Source organism: Rhinopithecus roxellana, chromosome 6 (assembly GCF_007565055.1).
Source record: "Rhinopithecus roxellana isolate Shanxi Qingling chromosome 6, ASM756505v1, whole genome shotgun sequence".
Classification (NCBI taxonomy): Eukaryota; Metazoa; Chordata; class Mammalia; order Primates; family Cercopithecidae; genus Rhinopithecus; species Rhinopithecus roxellana.
Genome location: NC_044554.1, coordinates 120,157,753 through 120,169,416, shown reverse-complemented (window position 1 = coordinate 120,169,416; position 11,664 = coordinate 120,157,753). Strand labels below are relative to the sequence as shown.

The 11,664-nt window shown below is 36.1% G+C and overlaps 1 protein-coding gene across 1 annotated transcript in view; it reads right to left on the bottom strand.

Moving 5' to 3' along the window:
* Nucleotides 1-494: 494 nt before the first annotated feature.
* Nucleotides 495-11,664, bottom strand: part of GTPBP10 (GTP binding protein 10) — a 34,454-nt gene continuing 23,284 nt past the window's right edge. Inside the window, exons 6-10 of the mRNA XM_010354657.2 lie at nt 10,528-10,580; nt 8,697-8,804; nt 7,797-7,874; nt 2,933-3,056; nt 495-1,117 (exon numbers count right to left, since the gene is read on the bottom strand). Coding sequence (XP_010352959.1) covers nt 855-1,117; nt 2,933-3,056; nt 7,797-7,874; nt 8,697-8,804; nt 10,528-10,580 — 626 coding nt within the window. The 3' untranslated portion in view covers nt 495-854. The remainder of the gene's footprint in view (nt 1,118-2,932; nt 3,057-7,796; nt 7,875-8,696; nt 8,805-10,527; nt 10,581-11,664) is intronic.

Sequence of the window (11,664 nt, the reverse complement as noted above, 5' to 3'; positions counted from 1 at the left end):
TCACTGTATCCTCCACCTCCTGCGTTCAAGCGACTCTCCCGCCTCAGCCTCTAGAGTAGCTGGGACTACAACAGGCATGTGCCACTATGCCTGGCTAATTTTTCATATTTTTAGTAGAGACAGGGTTTAGCCATGTTGGCCAGGCTGGTCTTGAACTCCTGACCTCAAGTGATCTGCCCTCCTCCGCCTCCGAAAGTGCTGGGTTTACAGGCGTGAGCCACCATGCCTGGCCACTAGTTACTTTTTACTGTTGATGTACTTAATTACAAAATGATAACTTTAAAAGGTATGGTTCTTGAACAATGACACATCAATCAGAAGGTAATAATACTAAAAAAAAGATCTGTGAAGAAGCTTTCAAAATAAAAAATTTAAATATAATTTTTAAAAATGACATAGAAACACTATGGATTTATCATGTGTAACATGTCTGAAATATCTATACATTGTGGAATGGCTCAATACAGCCAATTAGTGTGCATTACCTTATGTGCTTTTTGGAAAAACCACTTAAAATTTACTCAGTAACTTTCAAAATGCATTGTTGTTAATTATAGTCACCAAGCTGTACAATAGATCTCTTGAACTCAGTTTCCTTGTCTAACCAAAATTTTGCATATTTTGACCATCTCCTCAATCCTCCACTGCCCCACCAGCCCTTGATAACCAAATTCTGTTCTCTCCTTCTATGAGTTCAACTTTTTAAGATTCCACATGTAAGTGAGATTATGCAGTATTTGTCTTTCTAAGCCTGGCTTATTTTACTTAACATGTCCTCCAGGTTGTCACAGACGAAAGGATTTCCTTGTTTTTAAGCATTAAATACTATTCCATTAATACCATTTTTAATATATTTAAATTATATCCATTTTGGAAGTAGTAACAGCATGCTTTGATGGTGGCTCACTAGAAGACACTGTATCAGAAATCCACAAATTAAGCAATTGTTTCTTATGATGTGCATCATTTTCCTGGTTGGCCTGTTCATCCAGTGACTTTCTTATACAGTTCTTTAATTCTTCGATTCCTTCTCCAGTAACTGCAGATATGGGGATGATATGTTGGAATTCTACAGTCCTCTCTGGAGTCATGTTTTTTCCAAATAAATGCAGAAAATCTAAAAGAAAGAACACAAACTAAGCAGATTTTCATTGTTTTTGAAAGTTAGTTAAAACTTTGGTTTGATTTGTGAAGCAGGGAACCAAAAACTTAGCATTTTTCATGCCTTTTTCCCCCTTTTCTCTCTAATTAAAGTTCTCAGAGCTTTGGATTTTACTATTGATTATGGTAAGATTCTTGGCACAAAATACACTTGTTAGATGAATATATTTTAAACCAAACTAAGTATGAATAGAAGATGAATCACAAAAATGACTTACTTAAGGAAGTAGTAAATTTTGTGTAGGGGGTTAAATAAGGCAAGGCAGCATTGATTCTCCGAAAGACACTTTCTGTAAAAATAGTAACATCATTTACAATTTGAGACATTCTACTTGGCCTCAGGACACTGGAGACCTTTAACTTCCCGAAAGTATAGGTTCATCATCAATGATGCTAGGATCCATACAAAAACTGAAGAGGGATTATAGAGAATTCAGGGAAGATAATTTCAGATGAGTCCAATCTATCACCCCACATGGGCTAACAATTGTTATATTACTTTTACCTTTTCCCTGTCACCATGGCATACTGATTGGCCGGGGAGATGGCATACTGATTGGATGGATTAACTGATATGAACTAGAAAGGCTGAACTGAAACAGACTGGTGGAAAAGACAACATGGAGCTTGCTTTCTGAGATTCAAAGGTCCCCAAGAAAGTCCAGAGAGGCTAACTCAGGATTATCACTAAAGGGCCTATATTTTATTTCACAATAGGTCAGAACAGCTACGGACTCCTGAGTCACCCCCACTTTTGGTACTTCCTCTGAAAATTCCCTTCTCCGCAAGATCAACTAGCAAACAGAACTAACGACTTTATAAAGCAAATGTCATTAGGAATGAAGACTATCTAGTATTAGGGAATATTTATATCCCATGAGTAATTTATTAACTCAAGGACAGCTCCAACATGTAAATTACACAGGGGAAAGATTTTTGAGAGGAAAGGACCTTCTGGGGCTGTCTGACAGTCTTAGCACACTATAATCTATTTTCCCACAATTGTTACCAAGAATAAAAAGAGACATATTACTGAAAAACACGTTAGCCACATACCATACACCCTACTTTTCCTCATTTGTGCATGAGGTTCTCTACTAGACTCTGAATGAAATCATCATTGCCATAGGACACAACGTGTTCTGAAAATGTCAATATCCAAAACTGTGGAGAATCCCTTTAAGTTACTTTACATATAGTCCAAGAAGCAAATTCCAGACAAATAAATCATTTTGGAGTCACAGCTTCTATTTTTCTGTGTCACACATACACAGGAAAAATGCAGTTCTTTTCAGAAGACTCATCCTCTTCAGAAACTATCTATAGAGTTAGTTTTGCCAAGAAACATACTTCTTTAGAACTTCTTCTGTTTTTAATTTTATGATGTACAGTACTAGGGGAATGAAGAGCTTGTGAAGTATGTTAATGAAAATGAAAGACTTCACAGGGTAGATGCTGACTTTTTCCTCCTTTTATTCAAATCCCACATATGCTTTATGGGCCCAATTTAAGTTTTATTCTTCATGAAGCCTGACCTTTTTAGTTCAAATTAATCTTTCTTTTGTCTCCTTTAATTTACTGTCCATATCAAATATTCTAGAATTTGATAATTATTATGTTACAATGTTATTTACATGTTTTGTACATTCTTTCTTCAAACGTGACTTTTAAGAGCAGAAACTGTCAGTTTTCTTTTCCACTGATTATAACAACATTCTCTGTACATTGTAATAATTCTTTAAATTAGAATTAAATGAATAAATAGGCTTACCTTTAGGATTCTGGAGCTGGTTCATCAATTCATGGAACTTATCTTGAGCACCTGGCAAGTCCATTTTATTAACTGCCAAGAGTGCAGGTTTTGTCTGAAGTTCCTCTTTGTACAATTCCAACTCCTTTAAATCAAAAAAGAAAACACAATAATTTTAGTATTGGTTTCTGTATAAACTATGTATTTGGTCATCAATGACCTGGGTGATCTAAAGCCCATTCACGTCACTGAAATGCAATAAATCCCAACAACAGAAAACAAAAGGAAGAATTTCAAAAAATGATTCTGGTTAGGTCACATGTTAGTATGTTTTAGCTTAAATGATATCCTAGAGACAGTTGTAATTTTGCGTCTGGAGTCAAATATGGGTATCTGGACTTCACACAGATAGAATTCAGAAGTCAGTAATGATCACTGAACGTTATACCTGTAGGATTCTTGGAAAAAGTAAACGCACTTAGGAATAAATCTTTGTCGCCTTGGATTAAACATCTGTTTCTCAGATGTAACATGAAAAGCACAACTAAAAGAGTAGATAAAAGGCGGAAGACTGCTTAAGGCTACCAACCAGGAGTTTGAGGCTGCAATGAGCTAGGATCATGCCTGCACTCTAGTCTACATGACAGAATGAGGCCCTGTTTGTAATAAAAATAAATAAATATATAAGGCTGGGCATGGTGGCTCATGCCTGTAATCTCAGCACTTTAGGAGGCTGAGGTAGGAGCATCACTTGGGCTCAGGAGTTCAAGACAAGCCTTGACAACATAGCAAGACTGCATCTCTACAAAAATATTTAGTTTAATTTAAAAAAAGGAAAGAAAAGAATGAAACAAATGGCATTTCATCAAAATTAAAAATTTTGGGTTGTTTTCTTGCTATTGAGAGTTTTGCTTCCTTATGTTTTGGATATCAACCACTTATCAGATATACGATTTACAGGTATTTTCTCCCATTCCCTTGGTTGCCTCTTCACTCTGCTGATTATTCCTTTTGCTGTGCAGAAGCTTTTTAGTTTGAGGCAATCCTACTTGTCTATTTTTCTTCTTGTTGCCTGTGCTTTGAGGTCACATTAAAAAAAATAATTGCTCAGACAAATGTCATGGAACTTCTCTGTTTTCTTCTAGTGGTTTTATGGTTTCAGGCTTTGAGTTTATGTCTTTAATCAACTTTGAACTGATTTTTTACATGGTGTGAAGTAAGGGTCTAATTTCATTTTTCTGCAAGTGGATATTCAGTTTTCTCAATATCACTTATTGAAGAAGAAAACTGTCCTTTTCGTACTGTGTGTTCTAGGTTCCTTTGTCGAAAATTAACTGTAAATGCATGGATTTAATTCTGAGCTCTGGATTCTGTTCCATAGGTTTATGTGTCTATTGTTATGCCAGTACCACGCTGTTTTGATTACTATAGCTTTGTAGTAGGTTTTGAAATTAGGTAATGTGAAGCTTCCAGCTTTGTTCTTTTTGCTCAAGATTGTTTTGGCTATTCAGGGTCTTTTGTGGTTCCATACAAATTTTAAGATTTGTTTTCTATTTCTGTGAAAAATGCCATTAGAATTTTGATACAGATTGTACTGAATCCGTTGATCACTTTGGGTAATATAAACCTGATTTAAAAATGGATAAAGAACCTGAATTGACATTTCTCAACAACATACAAATGACCAATACGTGAATATGTGTATGAAAAAATGTTCAACATCACGGATCATTAGGGAATGAAAAGGAAAATCACAATGAGATAGCTCCTCACATTTGGAAGGATGGCTATTACCAAAAAGACAAAAGATAACAAGTATTATCAAGGATATGGAGAAAGAAGAACGCTTGAACACTGTTGGGTGGGAATGTAAATTAGTACAGCCATTATAAAAAGCAGTATAAAGGTTTCTCAAAAAATTAAAAATAGAACTACCAAATGATCCAGCAATCCCACTTCTGGATATATATCCAAAGGAAATAAAATCAGTATGTCAAAGAGATCTCTGCACTCCCATTTTTACTGAAGCATTATTCATAATAGCCAAGACATGGAATCAACCTCAGTGTCCATCGATGGATGAATAATGAAAATGTAATATACACACACACAACTGAATACTCTTCAGCCTTTAAAAAAGAAAATCTTGTCATTTACAACAACATGGATGAACCTGGAGAACACTATGCTAAGTGAAATAAGCCAAGCACAGAAAAACAAACAAACTGCATAATCCCACTTATACGTGGAATCTTAAAAGGTTGAATTCATAGTAGCAGAAAAAATGGTGGTTGCCAAGGTGCTTGGGGGAGGAAGGATGGAGGGGTATTGGTCAAATGGAACAAAGATTCAGTTAAATGGGATGAATAAGCTCTGGATATCTATTGTACAGTATGATGACTATAGTTAATGTATTATATATTTGAAGATTGCTAAAACAGATTTTAAATGTTCTCAGCACACACAAAAAAAGGTAACATGACGGATCATGTTAATTAGCTTGATTTAATCATTTCACGATGTATACATATATACATATATCCAAATATCAATTGTACACTTCAAGTACACACAATTTATGTCAATTACACTCTAACAAAACTGGAAAATTAAATAAATAAATGTTTTTTGCCACAAAGAAGACACAAAAATACACTGAAAAAGTGAAAAGACAAGTCACAGAAGGGGAGAAAATATTTTCAAATTATGTATCTTAGAAGGGACTTATTTCCAGCCAGGCATGGTGGCTCACATCTGTAATCCCAGCACTTTGGGAAGCTGAGGTGGCGGATCACCTGAGGTCCGGAGTTCAAGACCACCCTGGCCAACATGGTGAAACCCTGCTTCTACTAAAAATCAAAAATTAGACAGGTGTGGTGGCACGTGCTTGTAATCCCAGCTACTCAGGAGGCTGAGGCTGCAGAATCACTTGAACTCAGGAGACGGAGGTTGCACTGAGCCAAGATCGTGCCACCGCACTCCAGCCCAGGCGACATCGGAAAAAAAAAAAAAAAAAAAAAAAAGAAGGACTTATCTCCAAAAATATAAAACATGCTTAAAACTGAACAATTAAAAGACAAATAATACAAATAGTAATGCACACAGAATCTGAACAGACTTTTCTCCAAAGACACAAAAATAGCTAATAAGCACATAAAAAGATTCTTAGCATCAGTAATCTTAAGAGAAATGCAAATAAGAACTATAACAAAATATTACTGCACTCCCACTAGGATGACTAAAGTAAAAACGACAGACAACAACAAGTGTTGACATTTATGTGGAAAAACTGGAACTCTCATACATTGATGGTGGGACTGTAAAATGGCACAATGGTGCTACCAATTCGGAATAGTTTGGCAGTTCCTCAAAATGTTAAACAAAGAATGACCATCTGATCCAGCAATTCCACTCCTAAGTATATATCCAAGAGAAATGAAAACACGTCTATACAAAAACCTGTACACAAATGTTCACATCAGTATTAATCATTACAGACAAGAAGTGGCAAATGAAATAGGATCTATAAAGTCCTGGAGGTAAGCAACATCATGTTGTCTTAGAGAGAAATCACATGGCTGAAATATAGCATCTAGGGGACAGGGTTACAGAGGACTGCCAGGCAGGGGCCCAAATTTACAGATTTCATAAATCATGCTCAGGTTAGACTTTAACCTAACAGCTATTGGGGTCCATATCAAAGTGTTTTAGGCAGGAAACATCAGCATCAGCCTGGTGCTTTTACAAAGATCACTCTAGCTGCCATATAAAAAATGGACTGGAGAGAAGCAAGGCAGGACACAGGGAGACTGGACACGACCAGATTCAATATTCCAGTAAGAAGAACTGATGATTTTAACAGTGTAGATGAAGACAAGAGGATGGATTTCAGAGAGATTTAGGATAAAAAACTGACAGCACTTGTGTAGGTGGTGAGAAGAATCAGTGTATCATAGCTTACACATTCACTAAGTTATGGGGATGGCTGAAAAGTTTTTAAAAAGTTTACTTTTATCCATATTAAGTTTAAGTGATTAATGGGACATCCAATCAAAGAAGATGTCCAGTGGGCATCTGGTATAAAGAACAACAAAAGCCGGGTGCGGCAGCCCACACCTGTAATCCCAGCACTTCGGGAGGCCGAGGCGAGTGGATTACCTGAGGTCAGGAGGAGTTCAAGACCAGCCTAGCCAAAACGGTGAAACCCCGTCTCTACTAAAAATACAAAAATTAGTCGGGCGTGGTGGCACACACTTGTAATCCCAGCTACTTGGGAGGCTGAGGCAGGAGAATCGCTTGAGCCCGGGAGAGAGAGAGAGCTGAGATCATACCACTGCACTCCAGCCTGGCAGACAAAGCAAGACTGTCTCAAATAAAAAAAGAACAATGAAAAGATCTAGGTATCAGCTACAGATCTGGCAGTTATCAATATTATTAATCGTAACTAAAGCAATGAGAGTGGATTTGCAAAATAAGGTTAGGACAGAGCTTTGAATAATGTTACTTAAAGGATGAGAAAAAAAAAGAGCCTAAAAAGTAGACTGAGAAATACTGTTAAGAGTAGAAATAGAACCAGAAGATTACAGGTCACAAAACTAAGAATGAGAAACAAGAAGAATTAGACAACGTGCCAAAGCTGAAGCAAGATAAAAGTCTGGGAAGTATGTAATAGGGATTTGGAAGCCCAGGAGTGTTTTATCCATTGCAGTAGTTCGAGGAGTAAATGAATGTAGAGGAACTGGAGACAACAAGTTTAAGTAATTCTTTAACTTACATCAAAGCTTTAAAGGCAGAGTATGTATAGGCTGTAATTATGTTATTTCATATAGTCTTATATTCCTACATATTAGACCAAATACAGAACACAGTAAAACAGAAAACCTACTTTTGTAAGCAGTATTATGGTTTCAAAAGCAGTTCTGTATTGAGTGTGAGAAGAAAGCTGAAATCCAGAAATATCAACCTAAAAAAAGAGAAGGAAAGAGACAGCCTTTAACATAAGAATAGCTATACATTTATATGTTTTAAAATGTTTTGCTATCTCAAGCTAAAAACAATTTCTCTGTATTCTACTTGTTATTTAGTAATTCAAAATAAGTAACAGAAATACAGCTGTTAAGATAACTTTAATTATTCTGATAAAATTAGTCATTAATAAAAAACTAGGATAAGACAATCTGTATGAGTAAAGACAATCTCATATATAACTCTAGCACCATCAATGAAGAATGAAAGAGACACTATGATACTATATAATACGGTAGTATGTTGGAAATCTTAAGGAAATACACGTTGGCCAGTATGGCCAAACTTACATATGATATAGTAAACAATGTCACTTCCATCCCCGTATTATAAAAGACTTAGTGGAGTAACATATGCTACCACTTTCCTTTTTTTTTTGAGATGGAGTCTCGCTCTGTCGCCCGGGCTGGAGTGCAGTGGCCGGATCTCAGCTCACTGCAAGCTCCGCCTCCCGAGTTTACACCATTCTCCTGCCTCAGCCTCCCGAGTAGCTGGGACTACAGGCGCCCACCACCATGCCTGGCTAGTTTTTTTTTTTTTGTATTTTTTTAGTAGAGACGGGGTTTCACCATGTTAGCCAGGATGGTCTCGATCTCCTGACCTCGTGATCCGCCCATCTCGGCCTCCCAAAGTGCTGGGATTACAGGCTTGAGCCACCGCACCCGGCCTCTTTCTTATTTATAAAAAAATTCTTAGAAAAACTAAATTCATTGGTTTTCAATTTATTTGAACATCACCACATAGTATGCATATGACTTACAACAAAAAGTAGTTGTCTAGTTCTTTCTATATGCTTGAGGAATTTGTGGCCCATTCCTTTGTTCATATGTGCTCCTTCTATTAAACCCGGAAGATCAGCTACTGATATCTAATACAAAGTTAAATGGTTAATGAAAAAGGAAAATTTATGAAAACCACAAGTTCAATTACAACCAAAAATTCTCAAGATATTTCAAATATAAACAGTTCCTAACTTATGATTACCACTAAATCTTTGAAAAGTCAAGATACTATAAAAGCAAAATTAATGTACAGTATTAAGAATTAAAATCTTGTTATCAGATATTAGAGTCCCATATTTACTATTAATCTAATAATCGAGGAATTTTACAGATTAGTTTAACATTTATTTATTATTATTTTAGAGACAGGATCTTGCTGTCACCCAGGCTTGAGTGCAGTGGTGTGACCGTTAACTCACTGTAGCCTTGAGCTCCTGGGCTCAGCCATGTTCCCACCTCAGTCTCCCAAGCAGCTAAGATGCCAGGTGCGCACCGCCATGCCCAGTTAACAAAAAAAATTTTTGTAGAAAAAGGGTCTCGCTATCTCACACAGGCTGCTCTCAAACTCCTATCCTCAAGTGATCCTCTCACCTCAGCCTCCCAAAGTGCTGGGATTACAGGTGTGAGCCACCATGCCCGGCCACACTTGTGCTTTTCAAATCTCACTGTGCATCATAATCATGTAGGGAACCCTTAGAAGCTACAAATGCCCAGGCCCTACCCCCAAGAGATTTAGTTTCAAATCTCTGGGGCCTAAGCATCACTTATCATTGCTGTTCTTAGACCACCCAGATAATTCTGAAGTGCAATAAAGAATGAGAGGCAGTACTCAACATCCCCTGCCCAGTGTAGATAAAGAATTCAGGGTCTTAAAGGAAGCTGACAAAGCAGCATGCATAACAGAAGTCTCATGTCCTGAAATTTCCTCTACTGATTTCCCTTAAAAATTAGGTATAAACGATGTACTCTTTTCCTCTAAAAATTGTTCTCTATATTCATATTATCCTATATTTAATACAATTTTACTTACATTTAACATTCTATATTATAACTGAAGTTTTATATTTTAATGTTATATCACTATTATAACCACATATAATTTTTTAATGTTTCTTTAAATTACGTCATAAAACTATATGAACCTATATTGATGCATCGTTAGCACCCAAAGTCTATACTTTACATTGTTTGATTCTTGGTGCTGTACATTCTATGGATGTTAACAAATGTATACTGTGTCTACTATTACAGCAACAGAAAATATTATATAGTATCATACTTTACGTATACGTAAGGAGCACACCTACCAGATTGTACATTATATTTTAAATATTGTTACTTTCCTTTTTTTAGTTTTTATTCTAATTATGCAGAAGATCCACAGTTGTTACTTATGAAGGAAAAATGAATTTTAATAGCTGGTTGAGACCAAAACTCCATTAAAACATTTTTTTTCAAAAAAAGAAAGTTGGAATAAAATTATTACCACGAACTTTAGAGAGTATTTTTAAAAAATGAAGACAAATAATCCAATATAGTAGTAAAAGGAAGACTTGCAATAAGAAACCAAGACCAAGAAGAAGACATAATGTTGTAGGGATAAACTGGAACTAACCTTTGTAAGAAGAAATTACATATTTTTTTATGATAGTGCTTAGAATTAATCTGACCAGTTTCACTTATAAACAAAATCTTGTTACCTTTTCTCCCCTAACACCACAGAAACAGGCAAATACTATAAAATCCAAGTAAGTACCAAAACCAAGTACTCTGACTTCTAATATAGTGTTTTACTTTAAAAACACCTACCTGTTTGAAATCACAGTACATAATCTTTCCAAGTTCAGGCTTTAATGTTGTAACTAAAAGAAAACACAGCAATAAATTAAGAGTAGAATTTATTTTAGGGCTGGTACTCTCAAAACTGTCTTGGCATTATGTATGGAATAAACAATATTTCCATTCAGATTTTGTTCTAATTTGCTAAAATGGAAACTATTATTATCTTTGCTATTTAACATGTACTTGGAGGGCCAAGTGTTGTGGTTCATGTCTGTAATCTCAATGCTTTGGGAAGTCAAGGCAGGAGGATCATTTGAAGCTAGGAGTTCAAGATGAGCCTGAGCAGCATAGTGAGACCCTGTTTCTACAAAAAATTTAAAATTAGGCAGACATGGCAGTGCACCTATAGTCCTAGCTACTCCAGAGGCTGAGGTGGGAGGACTGCTTGAGCCCAGGAGTTCAAAGTTGCAGTGAGGTATGATGATCATGCCACTGTACTCCTGCGTGGGTGACAGAGCTAGACCCTGTCTCTAAAATAGAAAAATAAATAAATAAATAGTATTTGGAAAAAGATAAATACAGATTTTTATAATCTGCATAGGCCTAATGTAATTACTGAACCTCAACGTTCTTCTATTGCACTTTAAGGTGTGTGATAGATGTTCAGGAGGGTCAGATATTAGGTTTCTATTACTGGATCTGTGGGTGAAATTTTTCTAGTTCCTTCTCATTCAGTTATCCTCTAGTTCCTTCTCATTGTTATCCTTAAGCCTCATCAATCCCACACTAGCCTCTTTCCTATGACTAAAAGCTTTTCCTTCTGAAGTCCTACACATTATAACAAATATTGGCCTTGTGATTTATAGCAATTAGCCCAAACTTCACTCTACTTTGTCACAGTCTAATTTTAGAATGGCTTGATTTTATTTTCCAAGTTAATGGCATTCTCTGTCCTTTTAATGATGGCAGATATCTTATCATACTCATTACTTTTAACCAAAGCTTCTTTTATATCTCATCTAGCTACCACAAGAGCCTACTAACTGGTTTTCTCAGACCCCTTCATGTCCCACACCAATCCATTTTCTATATTATAGGTGGAGATCTCTGTGAGGAGCAAACTTAAGCATTTTATCCCTTGCTTAAATGCTTCCAATTGCTCTT